Raw genomic sequence first — 18,262 nt, 5'->3', positions numbered from 1 at the left:
CTACGGTACCAATCGTCGTCAACAGCAATAATAATAATAATAATTAAAACTCTGTGTTTTTTTTGCCATTATTTTATTCTCGCGTTACATGAAAAGTACAAACAAAATAGTAAGAAAAAAAAAAACAAAAGAGAGAAGCGCTTAATTGGAACTAGAAAAGTCAGTGTTATGCCGTAACCTCTCACTCAATCTTTCCCCAGATCCCAGATCACGACAATCAACGAAAGGGTGTCTGAGAAGGAATAGTTGCCAACACCTACGGCAGTTCGTCGTTCTCACCCGCCCACAAATCGAAGGGCATCTCTCCGATTTCGATCTGGTGAGTTATTTTTCATCCCTTCCACTCTCTTTTCCCCTTCTCTTCTTTTGTCAATTTTTCTCTGTATGGATGTCATCGTTTAATATTTCCCACTAAAATGGAAGAACTGAAGTGTGGGATAGCCGAATAGGAGCATTTCGAACGCTGACAAGCAACTGATTCTTCTCTCCAAGCAACCTGATAGCCCTAATTTTACTCCTTTTTTTTTTTTTTCTTTTTCTTTTTCACTCGTTTATGTTGAAAACCATAGTGTATCACATGATTTCATGTTTTCGCTATTTATTTATTTTTAACATTACCTCATTGTTCTCGTTGGTTTGGGATTTTGGGTGGCGGGACCCGTGGGTTGTCAGATTATTAGTAAGTGCCTAAATATCATAGTTTTCCATGAGGAAATGATTTAGGATAAAGATCTCGTGGGCAAAGAACGTGAGCTCCATTAGACATTTAAAAGGTATGAATTGGCAGAAACTTCACAAACAAACATAAGGTCTTCCTGCGTGTTGATGTTAAGACCTATCATGCAAATCTTTGGCATTGAGAAAGTCTAAATAAGTTTTGCAAACGGATGACTTACCTTTTACAGTATTACTAGTCAATGAATAAAAAGTCATTCAACATTTCAAAAAATATTAAAAATTGCTAAATGAACTGTTAAAAGCAGAATGAAACGAAATCCGAATAAAACACTGATAAACACATGTGGCATCATAGCATATTAGTTTATTTGTTTAGAGGAAAAAGAAATCTTACCACAGAAATTAATTGTTGGGTCTTCAAAGAAGCAGTAATCCACATAAATAGCTGAAATGAATTTCCCTGCATTTATAACAGCGAGAAAAAATGACTACTTACTATCAAACAGCCAAAATCCTTCTTTGCCATAATCTCTTTATTGATCATTGTAAAGACTCCAATAGTGGCCCAAGCATTAAAGCTAGGAAAATAACGCAAGACAAGTAAGAGGTATCATATTATATACCCGGTCCATGTAAAGTAGTAATCGTGATAGATGCTCTCTGTTGTTCCCTTCTCGCATGTGAATATCAAGTTTCTTGGGACCTGCCATGCACCTCAAATTTGTACGCCCTACTCAAAAGTGAAAACCCCCGAACATATAAGCCTTTGCTTCAGGGCCGCAACATTCAGGCATCTGGGCATTTTTTAATTCATATTAGAAAAGGGGGATTTTGTAATTGAGAGGAGAGAGGCACGAAAGAGGTGCGGAGGGAAGCAGTAGCATAGAAGAGAAAGACAATGTGCCAAAGACTCTCCATCTCTAACTGAATAATATTGTTTTCCTAACTGAATAATATTGTTTTCCTTTTTCTCTTGTTCTCTTTGATTTTGCTGTACTTCCTTTTCTGGGGTAGAGTTGTAATGCTTGTTTAAATCGATTGATTCAGCATAGGATGATTTGAAATATTTCGGTTCGCATCTATGCAAAAAATGTGATTTTCAACAGTGTGGTTCTTTTTCTTTTTGACAACTAGGGTTTTAAGATTTGGAGTTTTATATATAATGTGTTTCATTGGTATATCTTACCAAAATCTTGTGTGTGTACTTACCCAAAAATAAATAAATAAATAAATAAATAAATAAAATCTGGCTGTGCATTGAATTCTGTGTTTGACATTGCATATGCCTGTTGGTTCCTAAGTTTGATTTTATCAGTTTTTACTTCTTTTTTCTTAATGAGTCTACATGTAGTGATTCCTAAAACAATTCGTAACATGATTGTTGTGCAATTCTGTATTTTAGTTTTGGTTATCTTTTTGCTTTTTCCATTTTTCTTGGCTTTTTCCTTCTTCACAAGACTACTCATGGACCGGTTCAAAACATTGTTAATTTACAACTCAGACACCCTGAAGTAGAAATCTGAAGTATCATGGAAGGACAAGAAGGTGAACAGCAGCCTCACCTTGTACTAGCGCACAAGCTATTCCTTCTCAAACATTCAGACGTACAGGACATTGAAAAGGTCCATCTCCAAGAGGAGGTCCTTACCTTCATTAAAGCTGATGGTAAGTAAGGCAGGCTACTTGTATTTTTCTAGTTTTTGAATGCCTTACAATTATCTCATGCATGGTGTGTCCTTTTCCATCAAAGCAGACATGGCACCACTGTATGAGAGACTGGTTGCTGACAAAGTGTTTGAGCTAGATCCAGTGCTCTTGGAATCAATGAAAGCAAAAATTGAGGAGGACCTTAAAAAACTTGACGATAAGTGAGTGACCTTTATATTTTTTGTTTCAGTTATTTATTAAACAGTGAGTTCTTGTCTGCTGGCTACACAGACCTCTGAAAATGTTAAAGAGAATAGTGCTTTTGAAGCTCTGTTTGTTTCTTATTGAAGTAAATGGTGGTGGTAAATTTTGCTATTTTTAGTATGTAGCATGCCATCTCCTTCTCCTCCACCACAGCCATCACCATTGTCAAGTCATTTCTACCTTTTATCCTGGTCACCATTGAGATTCCTTTGTTCCTTACACTCCCATCAACCAAAATGTACAATACTGCTTTCATTATTCAATTATAAATATCTTAAGAAAAGCACCATCTCTTGTGCTATTCAAAGTGTTCCCTAATAAAATTTTCTCCTTCAGAATTTTCTAACATTTAATTATGAGTCTGCTTTGACATCTTTCTTCACAAATCCTTCTCACTTTTCTTTTAGTTAGAATTCCCTATTACATTTTTGGTCATGCATCCTTAGAGCTTTCGTTTATATTATATATTGTACAATCAGTTGTAACATCATTCTTCTAAATTTTCATGCATGGAAGCTTTAAGAATGATCCACTTGTCATTCTTCTAGGACCTAGATATTTTTATTAGTACCTTTTGGTTCTTTTATCTTGATCTGGATCTTCAAATTGATACATTTGTGTAATGGTTTTCTTTTTGCTTTTCTTTTTTTATATATAGTAGTTATTTGAGGTTGTAATGGTTTTTGTTAAATTGGGTCCAAAACCTATCCCAAAATGACTAGCTACCTTAGGAAACCTCTTCTCCAACTAATAAACTCAAGATCTTTGATCTCACTAATCCATGGAGGACTATTCCTTAACACTCCCCCCTCACGTGTAGGCACGTGGATAATTTGGGTTGAGGCCCACATACGAGTACTTGCTTTGATACCATGTTAATTTTTAGGACTCTATGGATTTAGTTAATGGAGAAAAAGAGAGAGACACCCATTGGGAGAAAACAAGAGGAGGAAGAGGTTATGGACTTCTGGAAAAAGATAGACTATTCCTTAACACTCCCCCCTCACGTGTAGGCACGTGGATAATTTGGGTTGAGGCCCACATACGAGTACTTGCTTTGATACCATGTTAATTTTTAGGACTCTATGGATTTAGTTAATGGAGAAAAAGAGAGAGACACCCATTGGGAGAAAACAAGAGGAGGAAGAGGTTATGAACTTCTGGAAAAAGATAGCTATGAGTCCTAAAAATCAATGCTCTGCAAGTGGATAGTTTAGGTGTAGGCCCACTTTTGTGGCTATACAAGTGAATAGTTTAGGTGTAAACCTTCTTTTGTGGCTATACAAGTGGATAGTTTAGGTGTAAACCTTCTTTTGTGGCTCTATAAGTAGATAGTTTAGGTGTAGCCCTCTTTTTTGGCTCTACAAGTAGATAATTTATGTGTATGCCATCTTTTGTGGCTCAATTTATAGATTCATCAAACTACAATATTACAATAATGCCCTTGGAACTTAACCTAATTACATCAATGCCATCTCTATGAGATGACTCTTTATTTACCATCCTGCCATCATTGTATAGGCCTGTGGGCCTTCTCCTTGGTATATGGGCCTTGAGCCCATCTTTTACATCTCTTGGATATGTGGGTCTTCCTTGGTCTTATGGGCTCGGGCCAATCTTCCAATACACTTGGATATGTGGGCCTTCCTTGGTCGTGTGGGCTTGGGCCCATCTTCCAACACTCCCCCTCAAACTGGGGTGAGATAACATTATGAACTCTCAGCTTGTTGCAAATGGTGTATAAGATATACTTGTATAAAATGATAGACACTCCCCCTCACGCTGGTGGTCTCTTCTAGGAGGCCCAATTGGCATAAGATAAGTGAGATTAAAATCACTCCAAGCCGTATGACATCACTCCATACGCCAGTCATAACTCATGCTTGATGTAGGGTACACTCCTATCTTCTGTAGGTAGTGGGTCTATACGTAATGCTCAAAAGTGTAATAAAACTCCTCCATCACCGTGTCCTTCCACAGGACACCGACTCTCAAACGGTAGGAGTAATAAATACCAATTAAGGGGGGTAATGGGTAATTATCCGGAAGATAATATTTTAGGGCCACCTTGTCTTTCTTCATCATCAGAATAGCCAATACTGATAAAAATCAGCAATTGAGAAGTCCTTCAATAATAGTATCTCATCCAAAGAGACACAATAACAACAGTTAAAATGGGCCTGGGCCCATTAACACCTACCAAATAATAAAAATCCTTATAAAAGGACCCATGAAATAATCCGATGCGAGTATCTACACCAAATAATATGCCGACCAAGGAATATACTGCCAATACTTCAAAATAATAATCCAGTCGGAGAAAAAAGGGACCAAGTCGAGGCGAGTCAGATATCACCAATATACAGAGTCACGGAAGGAATCGGCATAGAACTTTGGACCCGGACCCGTATACCAAGGCAAAAAAACAAGTGGACCAAGTCAAGTTGATCCGGTCCGAGTTTGTCTGAATTGACTCGATCATGAACAGAACTAGCAAGTAGCCTCGGGTTGCTAGGTTAACTCGGTTTGGTCCGGGTTGAGCTGAATCGCCGCCTGATTAAACCAAGTTTCCTAACTTAGGAAAATTTAATTCAACAACAGTGTCATCGTCTTCAGAGGCAATCACGATATCTTCGTCCTCTTACGACAACCAAGCAGAGAGATTGGAATATATATTCGAGGAGCCAAAAAACTTTCCGCAATAAGAAACATCACTGGGAATCAAGCAGAACGCAATATCATGAACACGGTAACCCAACAACATCGAAGGTAAGATTTTGACGACATCAGCAACTTCAGTGCTGGTTGGAAATTACGGAATACAGAGCAAGTTCCAACTAGTCAGAGACTTCCCAAAATAAACCAGCCGGCGGTCTGAAACAAGAAGATACGGCAAGATGACTCGGTGGAGTGTGGGGTCGTTGTCCCCGGCAATAGCAACGGAGCTGTTGTTGAACAGAAACAGTGTCGTTGCCTTCTAGTGTGATGCTGGCTTCCGATCCGAGGAAGATCACATATTTTTGGAAACTAAGATCAACCCAAGATATTGGCATCCATTTATGAAGTTGAAGTAATGAGCTTGAAAAGAAAAGAAGAAGAAGAAATATAATGTTTAGAGGCTTGACCATACAGAATCGTAATTTTTTGAGCCACAATCATTCTTTTTTTCTTTTTGGTGGAAAGGGATTTGAAATGTTTGTTAATTGTAATTCCTAATCATATTTTTTGGTCTCTTTTTGGCTTTGGAATAATTTTGGGAAAGTGGAGTGTTATTATTCAAGGCATAGCTGAAGAATGAGGTGTCATTTGATTCAGGGGAACTGTTAGTTCATGATATTTGTGATGGTATCTGCATCTTTCGTTGGTTGTGGATGTTTCAAACTTAAAACAATGGAATTGGAAATTCTACCAAGATTGCATCTGGTGATTAGTAGGGCTCCAGCTAGTTTCTTTGGTAAATACATACAGTTTTAATGTAGTTCCCTTAATATATTTTTTTCAATTCTACCTCCTTACAGTACATAGTGCTGTAGAACTAGCACATTCCCCTTGCACCCTTACAGATATTTTTAAAACTAAGAAACTTAGTTATATTCTGAAAATAAAATGTACTGCTGCATTAAGGGAGTGTAACAAAATGGATCTTAAAGAAAGGTGATGACCGTTGAGGAAGGGGAATGCCATTTGGATGATGGATCTTAAAGAAGTGGTGGAAAATCACGATCTGCCGCATATGACTTGATGTTTATGTAGTTCGAGGAATCAAGAAAAAAGGCCCTGCTATCATGCTACATGTTATCCTCGATGATGTGACTGACCTGTTGGTGTACCTGTTTGTAGCTCCTTCATTATGTTTTTCTAGAAAAAGGTTGTTGGTATAAAAGCATGTAATAATGCTATCTAGATTTGGCTAAACTAGGCGTCTCTCTCCAACACCTTGTTGTGGAAGGAGGCCCTGTTTAACAAGATATTGTAATCTTTTTTTTTTTTTTAATACAGCTTACACATCTTCTTTAAAAAAAAAAAGGCTATCTAGATTTTTGGAAAGTTATTGTTTTAGGAAAATACTCTGTTTTGGTACTCTGTGGATAGGGAAAGTCAGCATGCTTCCACTTTAAATGGTTTCTTAATTTGTTAATAAGTCCCAATTAGGAGAGTATTATTCAGGAAAGAGTTTGGTTAGTAGTTTCCTTAATTAATAGTCAATATATGAAAATCAAAAGTGATCTTTGTTGGTAGTTTCTGGAATTCTTTTTTAACGAGTGGTTTTCAATTTAGTATGTCAGAATTCAATTGTAATTGGGAGGTTTGGTCCTAGGAAGGTTATATTTTGGTTATGTTACTTATTTTGGCAATAAGTAGGTGAACCTGCTGTGAGTTTTAAACGCGTTTTGAAATTAATACAAGTTTTTCTTTTTGGTTGCTGGAGCACCATAGTTACTGTCTCTTTTTGCTGAGAATAGTTTCTTAATGTCTTTTGCTCTCATACTAGCTACTGCCAGTAACAAAACATCACAAGTAAAACAAGTTCCTCTCTTAGGACTTGATGACCAGGTATGCTTTAGAATTGAGAGGCTGGTAGCTGGGTTATTTATACTCCAGTCTTGTTCCTTACATTTATTTCAGTTATTTTGGCAGCATTGGGCCTGTAGCATACTTATTCTACACAGGATGTGGCATTTGAGAGCAGATGAATATTTCATGGATTACATGATTCACTAGGCACATGAATGTTTTTTGAGTTATGACTTGAATTACTCAGCAGTTGAATGTTTTATTCGCAGTATCACTTGATTTATTACCTAGTTTTTCTTTGACAGGATTGCTGATGCTGAACTAAATTTAGGAGAAACAGAAGTTCGTGAAGCACATCTATCTAAAGCACTGTTTTACATCCGAATCAGTGATAAAGTGTGTTTCTTGCCCTCCATATCTTTAATATGTACACTTGATCAAATTCACTTGCTTTGAAACTTTTAGCATGCATTGACTCTGCTCCACACTATGCAGGAGAAGGCGCTGGAGCAACTAAAAGTAACTGAAAGTAAAACAGTTGCAGTGGGTCAGAAGATGGATTTGGTCTTTCACACCTTGCAAATTGGTTTCTTTTATATGGACTTTGAGCTGATCTCCAAAAGCATTGATAAAGCTAAGAAGTAAGTTGCCTTTGTGTGTTTCTTTTCATGTACATTATCCTTTGTAACTAGGGCTTATTTTTTCAAGAAATTTGAATTTGCCAGTTTATTTGAAGAAGGAGGTGACTGGGAGAGGAAAAACCGGTTGAAGGTTTATGAAGGTCTATACTGCATGGCATCCAGAAATTTCAAAAAGGCAGCAACTTTGTTTCTTGATTCTATATCAACTTTCACGACATATGAACTGTTCCCCTATACGACCTTTATATTTTACACCGTTTTGACAAGTATTATTTCACTTGACAGGGTGTCCTTGAAAGAGAAGGTACTAAACTCATGTCTGACTTGACAGGGTTAAGTTATATGATGGATTCCGTTTAAAAAAAAAAAGTTATACGATGGATTACTAGCTTAGGCTCTAAATCTTACCTTTTTTTTTTATCATTGGATACTGATAATGAACTTCTGGCAGGTGGTTGATGCACCAGAGATACTGGCAATTATTGGAAAGATCCCAAATCTTTCGAGCTTTCTTAACTCTCTTTATGGATGCCAGTATAAGGATTTCTTTCTGGCATTTGGTATGTGAATGTTTAAGTGTTATGTCATAATTCAAAATCAATGTGTGAGTCTCATGTTTATGCTTGGTGCCTGTTTACATAGGAAAGTTTTCCGTGCTGATGGAGGATGCTGTTGTTTGGCTTCAGTGGAATTTTATTAGATGCATTTGAATATTTTTTATTTTTTTGGCTTATATTTTTTTCTTTTGGTTTTATTAGCTGGTTTGACACAGCAAATCAAAATGGATAATTATCTGCATCCTCATTTCCGTTACTATATGCGAGAAGTGCGAGCAGTAGTCTATGGTCAGTTTTTGGAGTCTTACAAAAGCATCACAATTGAAGCAATGGCAAGTGCATTTGGAGTTTCAGTGGACTTCATTGATTTGTGAGTATTTAGTATTAATATTATCCCTTCTGGATTGGGTGTTGTGCGTTGTGGCTTAAACCTCTTTATAAGAATATTGGGGAAATTTGACATCATATTCTAAATTGACAGGGAGTTGTCCAGATTCATAGCTGCAGGTAAACTACACTGTAAGATTGACAAGGTTGCTGGCATTCTGGAAACAAATCGACCCGATGCTAAAAATGCTTTATACCAAGCAACAATCAAGCAAGGAGACTTTCTTCTGAACCGCATCCAAAAGTTGTCTAGGGTGATTGATTTGTAAGAGTCTTTCCAGGATACATTCTACTGATCTTTGTTTTTGGGAAGAATGAAGGTTTTCATTGGATGCTCTATACTGTGTGGTTAAGAATAGTTGTTTAGTATTGGCCATGTGGCATCAACCTTTTTAGGGCCATACGGTCTGCAACGATCTATGTCGTTCATGTTGTGTTTGATCTTGAGCAGGCCTATGCAAGCATCTCTCACTTCAAAAGACCCGGCACCACAATGAAAAGTGTATGGCAAATTTGAAAAACAAAGAGGAAATATAGGAATTTTCTCTCTTAGTAGTGGCAATAGTTGATCTCACATAACTGATGGATTGGACGCTGTGTTATGGAACAAAAAGGTTGATATTAGTTTCTCCATTGATCAAGAATTTCCTATCTTTGGGAAGTATTGGTCATCCAATTAGAACAGTTTCAGTTATTTCAAATAAACGATCTAAACACCTATTGATTATAGGTGGGAACACAGGAAGGGGTAAGATTTATCCACTCCCAGGGGAGCAAGAGTAAACATACAACTTCCACGTAAAAGAGATCAACCTGACATCCACTTCCATTTTCTCTTTCTCTCTCCTTTTGTCATTGTTTCTCTGTATGGCTGCCGATGGGTTGCTTTAGTAATGTTTAACCCCAAAACCCGACCCTGTTCATATTATATATTTTTATATTACATTAATACCCTTATTCATTTCTTTATTAAATGGAGAAAAAACAAATAGTAAAAATAAATGAAAGGGATAAGGGCATAATTGGCACTTAAAAAGTTGTGAGACTGTCTGAGAAGGAATAGTTGCCAACGCCTACTGCCATTCGTCGTTCTCGCCCGCCCACGGCATCTCTTCCATTTCGACGAAGTAAGTTATTTTTCTTCCTTTCCGCTCTCTCTCTCTCTCTCTCTCTCTCTCTCTCCTTTTGTCATTGTTTCTCTGTATGGCTGCCATTTGAGTTTCGTTTAATATTTCCTGTAAAACGGAAGAAAGTGAGATAGCCGAATAGGAGCATTGAACGCCGACAAACAACTGATTCTTCTCTCCAAGCGGCCAGGTAACCCTAAATTTACTTCTTCTTTTTTTTTTTTTTTCTTTTTCGCTCGTTTATGTTGAAAACCGTAGTGTATCACATGATTTCTTCATTTTTCGCTGTTCTCAAGTATTTTTTTTTTTTTTTTAACATTTCATCATCGTTCTCGTTGGTTTGAATATTAGTAGGTTATTAGTAGGTTCCTTAACTATCATAGTTTTTATTGAGGAAATTATTTAGAATATTTAGGATAAAGATCTCAAATGAGCTCCATTAGTCATCTAAAAGGTATGAATATGGCAGAAACTTCACAAACAAACATAAGGTCTTCCTGCGTTTTAATGTAAAGGCATTGAGAAAGTTTAAATAAATATTTTTCAGGAGAAAAATTTCTCAAGTAAAACCACAGGTACCCACAACTGGAATAATTGCTTCTGCAGGACCCCTGTTGCCCGTACAATTGGCATCATGCAAGGATAGGTAAACAATCAAAATGATACTGCCACCTCACGACATGATAAGTCCAATTCTCTGGTGTTGGCTGAGAAGTGTCATACTCTCATTTCCAACTATAATGAGACTGATTCAAAAGCTTGGACAATGAATAAATTCTTATTAGGTGTTGGCTGCTCATCTCTTGTAATTAGGAACGTCTTCCCTGTTTAAATGGATGACTTCCCTCTTACGATATTATTAGTCAATGAATGAAATGTCATTCAATATTTTAAAAATATTAAAACTTACTAAAGGAACAGCTTATTGCAGGATAGAACGAAATCCAAATAAAACTCAGATAAAGACATGTGGCATCTTATAAAATTAATTTTTATTAGGAAAAAGAAATCTTACTACAGAACTTAATTGTTGTGTCTTGAAAGAGGCAGTCATGCACATAAATAGCTGAAGTGACTTTCCCTGTATTTGTAAAAAACGAGCAAAAATGACTATTTACCATCAAACAACCAAAAACCATCTTTAACATAATCTCTCTTTACTGATCATTGTAGTGGTTCCAATGATGGCCTGAGCATTAAAACTAGGAAAATACAGCAAGACAAGTAAAAGGTAGATTTCGCATGTAACTCTTTCATATCATATACCGAGTCCATGTAAAAGTAGTAATCATGATAGATGTTCTCTTCCGTTCGTTACTCACACACGAGTATCGAGTTTCTTGATGCCTGCGAGTGCACCTCAAATTCGTGAGCCCTACTGAAAAGTGAAAACCCAAACATTCAAGCCTTCACTTCAGGGTGTCAACCTTGAGGAATCAGGCATTTTAAAATTCTTCTTAGGTGAAAGGTGATTTTGTAATTGAGAGGAGAGAGGTCCGAGATAGGTGCTGAGCAGAAGCAGTAGCATCTAAGAGAAAGATAATGTGCCAAATATTTTCCATCTCTACTATTGTTTTCCTTTTTCTCTCGTTCTCTTTGATTTTCCTGTACCAGCTCCTTTTCCGGGGTAGAGTTGTTGTAATTCTCGTTTAAATCGATTGATTTAGCACCTGATGGGTTTGAAATATTTTGGTTCTCGTCTGTGCAGAAAATGGGATTTTTGATGGAGTGGTTATTTGGCTTTTTGAGAACTACAGTTTTTAGATTTGGAGTTTACATATTTTGTGTTTCATTGGTATGTCTTAACAAAATCTTGTATGTGCATACTTAATCCAAAAATAAATTAATAACTAAACTCTTACGGTGCATTGAATTCTATATGTTTGACATGGCGTTTGTCTGTTGGTTCTTGACTAAGTTTGATTTTATCGGTTTTTACTTCTTTTTTCTTGATGAGTCATACATGTAGTGATTCCTAAAAGGGGGGTTAGTCCACAATGAAGTGGAAAATTGAGTTGAAGTGAGATGAATTGCTTCCACTTCAACTCATGTTTGGGTGTTAGTCCAAGCCAGTTGAAGTGGCTGGAAAACAGATTCCAGTGTTAGTGCTTGGAAAATAGATTTCAGTGTCCTTTTCTAAATAAAGAAGATAATGAGTAACCTTTTATGATTATAGTTTATTATAAATTAAAACAATAATTACGTGTGACTACAATAAATTATATAAAATTAATAAAAAAATTAAAAATAACATAAGGGAATATGATAAATAAACCTAATGGTTTAATTAATTATAACAATTGTATAATTAAACCAATTAATGATTATAGTTTATTATAAATTAAAACAATAATTATGTGTGACATGAATAAATTATATAAAATTAAAAAAATTAAAAAATAACATAAGGGAATATAATAAATAAACCTAATGGTTTAATTAATTATAGCAATTGGATAATTAACCAATTAACGATTAAAATTCATTATAAATTAATATACTAATTACGTGACTAGAATATATTATATAAAATTAATAAAAATTAAAAAATAGCATAAGGGAATATAATAAATAAACATAATGGTTTAATTAATTTTAACAATTGGATAATTAACCAATTAATGATTACAATTCATTATAAATTAACATACTAATTACGTGTGACTATAATAAATTATATAAAATTAATAAAAATTAAAAAATAACATAAGGGAATATAATAAATAAACCTAATTATTTAATTAATTATAGCAATTGCATAATTAAACCAATTAATGATTACAGTTTATTATAAATTAATATACTAATTACGTGTGACTAGAATAAATTATTTAAAGTACATAAAACAGTTGAAAATAACATAAATGAATATAATTAATAAATAAATTATTTTTTAATAACATAATATATAGTAAAACAACCTGGTCACCAAGTAAAACAACATATAGAATTATATCCAAAAGAAATATTTTTTTTTTATACAGCGACATGAAAACTGTCTCAAACTCCTCATCATAAAGTTCTGAATGCATACAACCAAACATCCAATAAAACAAACCTGATACTTAGGTTCAAAACATTGTACGGATATGATTCAATACTTAGATTAGAAACAAAGTACGAATATAATCCAACCATTAACTACATGAATCATCAGGTGACAATCACTTGTTTATAACCAAAGCATATACTAACGTTTGAAACTAAAACACATTGGCATGTTTATCAAAACCTATTTCAGGTGATGCTTAGAGGTCTTTTTTTTAGAAGTTGGAGGCTGTGGCTTTGGATTCTTTTCAACTTCAACTGGATCCAGCCAATTGAGAGGATGACGATTGAACCAGGGCCAATCAGGAACGGTTACCAATGTTGTCAGGAGAACTCCACCAGCAATGATCAAAAGCATCATTTGGAAGGAACTGAATGTGTAGCCAACAACAAATGCCACTACAGCATGGACAACAAGCATGATCTTTATCAACATCTCCGTCAGTTTCTGTCCTTGCCAATCCATTTTAGCTGTGCGAAGATGGATTGATCGGAGAGAGCAGGGATTCAAGAAGCAGAACAGGTCCGTTTCGCTCAGCTGTTCAATATCCAAAAGAAATATGGTGAAGTTGTATGTGAAAACATGCAGATATACAAATGCCAAACAGTGACAGGAGCAAGTATAGCAGGCAGTTGATTGCTTAAAACAGTATAGCACTTGTTCCTCATAAATTAAACTTTCATCTATAAAAAGAAATTGCTAGATAACAACAAAGAAGAGAAATACAAAAAGTAAAACTTGACCCTTTGGACAAGCCATCTTAGTATCATCAAAACAAAAAAAATTATTTTTCCCCAGCAAAAAAACAAGCCACAAAATTTGCAGAGTTATGCATCCAATGTATACAGTTAAGGGGCAGGTGAAAAAAGAAAAACATGTCATACACAATAAACAGAGCACCAAATCATCTAGTGCTATACATTATATCGATACTCAAACTTTTGGGTGGTCCAAAACATCACTATATTACCATAGAAGAATGCTTGGAATCTGACACGCGTTTAATACACCAAATTGACATGTCTAAAAATGTAGATCAACTTGGAAAATTTGTCATCAGAGCGGAGGCATTGCAAAGGGTTAGATTACCAATAAAAACATTTGGAATAGTGTGCTGCCTAGTTAGCCTTTCCAAGACCTTTTGCAACTGTGGGCCTTGAGGACCTAGAAGAGAACACCAGTGAGTAACCATTGAGCTTAGACAAGTTAATAGTAATTAATACAAATTGAAAATCCTTGGTCTAATAATGGCTATAAAATTTACAAAAATAAATTCATGTTTCTAGTATACTACCACTTATTCAAATATAGGAAAGCCAAAACACCGGAAAAAAAGAACAGTAGACATTTAACTCAATTTTCTTTCTTCTTCTTGTTCTTTTTCCTCTTCATCTTTTAGTTTAACAGTACCAAGAATAAAACTTTATCATAGAGTAAGATATATGAGTGAAAAGAGAGGAAGCAGAATAGACAGTGCGAGTAACAACAATAGCCTAAAAAATAATAAATATATCAGAAAAGTTATCAAGTATCTTTCAAGATAAAAGGGCATCTGCAGAAATTAAAACCCTAAAAGTCCCAAACCCCAACTCTAATCCCGAAATTAAACCCTATCAAGACGAAATTGAACCCTAAATCCCACAATTAGGCCACAATCAAGATCAATTACGCACATAAATTAAAATTAACTCAAATACAACACTAATTTAGGTGAAAAAAAAAATTAAGGTTTTGGATTACCTTCTGAAATTTAGGGGAAATCACCGCCGAATGGGGAAATGTAAGCCCAATGGAAGAAATCGGCGCCTAACTGTCGAAAATCGAAGAAGATTGAAGGAAATCGACGGATATCGAAACCGGAATAGGTTAAATCAAAGGAAATCGGGGGAGGAGGAAAGAGAAGAGCGAGAACGAGAAGGAAGAGGGAGGCCGAGAGTGAAAATAGATGGAGGCCTAGAGGGAAAAGAGAGAGGGAGACGAGAGAGGGAGAGGGAAGAGAAAGGCCGAGAGAGAAAGAGACGAGAGAGGGAGATGGGGCGAAAACGAGAGAAAACAAGAGAGAGGAAGCAGAGACAGCAGAGGGAGCAGAGAACGAAGACGAGAGCCGAGCGAGAGGAGCAGAGAGAGCGAAAACGAGAGAAGAAGTCCGGCGAAAAAATTCGTCGGGAGACGAAGGCTGAGTGAGAGGAGAGGAGAAGAGGAAATGAACGTGATTTTTAGTTTCGAGGGGGGGGGGGGGGAGGGGAAGAAGCGACGCTGTCGCTCGCAGTAAGTGGATGATTTGAAAAAAAGGGCGGAATCAGTTTTCCGTCGTTTTTGCCTGAGGAGATGAAATGGTGTTATCTCACTTCAATTCAAGTCATTCTGGACTAACACCTTATTTGTGATGACCTAAATAATGCGGGGGGAATTCATTACACTTCATTATAGACTAACCCCCCCAAAACAATTCATAAGATGAATGTGGTGCAATTCTGTATTTTGGTTTTGGTTATCTTATGCTTTTTCTTTTTTCCTTCTTCACCTGACTACTCATGGTCCAGTTCAAAACATTGTTAATTTACAACTCAGACACCCTGAAGTTCATCTTTGAAGCACAATGGAAGGACAAGAAGGTGAACAGCAGCCTCACCTTGTACTAGCGCACAAGCTCTTCCTTCTCAAACATTCTGATGTACAGGACATTGAAAAGGTCCATCTCCAAGAGGAGGTTCTTACCTCCATTAAAGCCGATGGTAAGTAGGGCAGGCTTCTTGTATTCTAGTTTTGAATGTCTTACAAAGACCTCATGCACGGTGTGTCCTTTTCCACCGAAGCAGACATGGCACCACTGTACGAGAGACTGGTTGCTGACAAAGTGTTTGGGCTAGATCCAGTGCTCTTGGAATCAATGAAGGCAAAAATTGAGGAGAACCTTAAAAAACTTGATGATAAGTGAGTTACCTTTCTATTTTTCCATACAGGGAAAGTCAGTATTTTTTCACTTTATAAAGTTTCTTAGTTTGTTAATAAATCCCAACTAGGAGAGTTTAGGAAAGTTTGGTTGTTAGTTTTGTTTATTAATAGTCAATTCATGAAAATCATAAAGGTTCATTGTTGGTAGTTTCTATTTAAGTTAATTGCCAGAAATCTTTTCTAACAAGTGGTTTTGAGTTATATTTTGAGTTATGTAACCAGAAATCTTACTAAGTCAGAATTCAATTGTAATTGGGAGGTTTAGTCCTAGGAAGGTTATATTTTGGTTATATTACTTATACTTAAGCAATAAGTAGGTGAATCTGCTTTGAGTTTTAGACGAGTTTTAAAATTAATACAAGTTTTTTTTTTTCTGGTTGCTGGAGCACCATAGTTACTGTCTCTTTTTGCTGAGAATAGTTTCTTAATGACTCTTCCTCTCATACTAGCGACTGCCAGTAACAAAACACCACATGAAAAATAAGTTCTTCTCTTAGTACTTGATAAATAGGTATTTGTTAGAGTTGAGAAACTAGTAGATGGGTTATTTATACTGCAGTCTTGTTCTTCACCTTTATTTCAGTAATTTTGGCAGCCTTGGGTCAGTAGCATACTAATTTTCTACACAGGATGTGGCATTTGAGAGCAGATGGATATTTCATGGATAATTACTTGATTCACTAGGCACATGGGTGTTTTTTGAATTATCACTTCATTTACTAAGCAGTTGAATGTTTTATTCACATTATCACTTGATTTATTACCTAGTTTTTCTTTGACAGGATTGCCGATGCTGAACTAAATTTAGGAGAAACAGAAGTTCGTGAAGCCCATTTATCTAAAGCACTGTTTCACATCCGAATCAGTGATAAAGTGTGTTTCTTGCCCTCCATGTCTTTAATATGTACACTTGATCGAATTCACTTGCTTTGAACCTTTTAGTGTGCATTGACTCTGCTCCACACTTTGCAGGAGAAGGCTCTGGAGCAACTGAAAGTAAAGTAAAACAGTTGCGGTGGGTCAGAAGATGGATTTGGTCTTTCACACCTTGCAAATTGGTTTCTTTTATATGGACTTTGAGCTGATCTCCAAAAGCATTGATAGAGCTAAGAAGTATGTAGAGTTTATGTTTTTCTTTTTATGTTTATTGTCCTTTGTAACTAGAGCTTTTTTTTCTTCAAAAATTTGAATTTGCCAGTTTATTTGAAGAAGGAGGTGACTGGGAGAGGAAAAACCGGTTGAAGGTTTATGAAGGTCTATACTGCATGGCATCCAGAAATTTCAAAAAAGCAGCAACTTTGTTTCTTGATTCTATGTCAACTTTCACAACCTATGAACTGTTCCGCTATACGACCTTTATATTTTACACCGTTTCGACAAGTATTATTTCACTTGACAGGGTGTCCTTGAAAGAGAAGGTACTAAACTCATGACTGACTTGACAGGGTTAAGTTATAGGATGGATTACTAAGCTTAGGCTCCAAACCTTTTTTTTATCATTGGATACTGATAATGAACCTCTGGCAGGTGGCTGATGCACCAGAGATACTGGCAATTATTGGAAAGATCCCAAATCTTTCGAGCTTTCTTAACTCTCTTTATGGATGCCAGTATAAGGATTTCTTTCTGGCATTTGGTATGTGAATATTTAAGTGTCATGTTATAATTCAAAAAACAATGTTTGAGTCTCATGTTTATGCCTTGTGCCTGTTTACATTGGAAAATTTTCCCTGCTTATGGAGGAGGATGTTATGTGGCTTCACTGGAATTTTATTAGATTCATTTGAATATTTTTCTTTTTTTGGCTTATATTTTTCTCTTTTGGTTTTATTAGCTGGTTTGACACAGCAAATCAAGATGGATAATTATCTGCATCCTCATTTCCGTTACTATATGCGAGAAGTGCGAGCAGTAGTCTATGGTCAGCTTTCGGAGTCTTACAAAAGCGTCACAATTGAAGTAATGGCAAATGCATTTGGAGTCTCAGTGGACTTCATTGATTTGTGAGTATTTAATATTAATGTTATCCTTTCTGGAATGGATGTTGGACGTTGTGGTTTAAACCATATGGCCTCCTGCTGTTTAAGAATATTGGGGAAATTTGACATCATGTTCTAAATTGACAGGGAGTTGTCCACATTCATAACTGCAGGTAAACTACATTGTAAGATTGACAAGGTTGCTGGCATCCTGGAAACAAATCGACCAGATGCTAAAAATGCTTTGTACCAAGCAACAATCAAGCAAGGAGACTTTCTTTTGAACCGAATCCAGAAGTTGTCTAGGGTGATTGATTTGTAAGAATATTCCCAAGATCTGATCTTTGTTTCTTTAAAGAATGATGACTTCATTGGTTTAGTATTGGCCATGTAGCATTAACCTTTTTAGAGCAATACTGATTAGAATTTTCAACCTTAGTTAATTTTTTCAGTTTGCTTAAAA

At 35.9% G+C, this 18,262-nt stretch overlaps 2 protein-coding genes and 1 pseudogene across 2 annotated transcripts; 2 read left to right on the top strand and 1 right to left on the bottom strand.

The window, feature by feature from the left end:
* Positions 1-138: 138 nt before the first annotated feature.
* LOC137939173 (26S proteasome non-ATPase regulatory subunit 6-like) lies at positions 139-9,333 on the top strand. The gene is made up of 9 exons (XM_068784388.1): positions 139-319; positions 2,180-2,343; positions 2,432-2,546; positions 7,410-7,500; positions 7,600-7,745; positions 7,830-8,049; positions 8,197-8,305; positions 8,504-8,672; positions 8,784-9,333. The coding sequence occupies exons 2-9, from the start codon at positions 2,208-2,210 to the stop codon at positions 8,956-8,958; spliced, it is 1,161 nt and encodes a 386-aa protein (XP_068640489.1). The 5' UTR covers positions 139-319; positions 2,180-2,207; the 3' UTR covers positions 8,959-9,333.
* Positions 9,334-9,782: 449 nt separating this feature from the next.
* Positions 9,783-18,185, top strand: LOC137939169 (26S proteasome non-ATPase regulatory subunit 6-like; annotated as a pseudogene).
* LOC137939170 (signal peptidase complex subunit 1-like) lies at positions 13,049-13,330 on the bottom strand. Its single transcript, XM_068784385.1, has one exon. It carries the CDS (start codon positions 13,328-13,330, stop codon positions 13,049-13,051), a length of 282 nt encoding a protein of 93 aa, XP_068640486.1.
* Positions 18,186-18,262: the final 77 nt, after the last annotated feature.

This window comes from Aristolochia californica, unplaced genomic scaffold (genome assembly GCF_029961685.1).
Source record: "Aristolochia californica isolate CCGP_79_NKW_82.1479 unplaced genomic scaffold, dmAriCali1.0.hap1 SCAF_8, whole genome shotgun sequence".
Classification (NCBI taxonomy): domain Eukaryota; kingdom Viridiplantae; phylum Streptophyta; class Magnoliopsida; order Piperales; family Aristolochiaceae; genus Aristolochia; species Aristolochia californica.
Note: the sequence above shows the minus strand (reverse complement) of the source record. Positions and strands in the feature narration are given on the sequence as shown.

Bases quoted from the DNA above. Each gene is read 5' to 3' on its own strand.
- LOC137939170 (XM_068784385.1), bottom strand. From the start codon at position 13,330: ATGGATTGGCAAGGACAGAAACTGACGGAGATGTTGATAAAGATCATG.
- LOC137939173 (XM_068784388.1), top strand. From the start codon at position 2,208: ATGGAAGGACAAGAAGGTGAACAGCAGCCTCACCTTGTACTAGCGCAC. The intron at 2,547-7,409 runs GTGAGTGACCTT...TTTCTTTGACAG, and splicing joins CTTAAAAAACTTGACGATAA to GATTGCTGATGCTGAACTAA. The intron at 7,501-7,599 runs GTGTGTTTCTTG...CACACTATGCAG, and splicing joins ACATCCGAATCAGTGATAAA to GAGAAGGCGCTGGAGCAACT.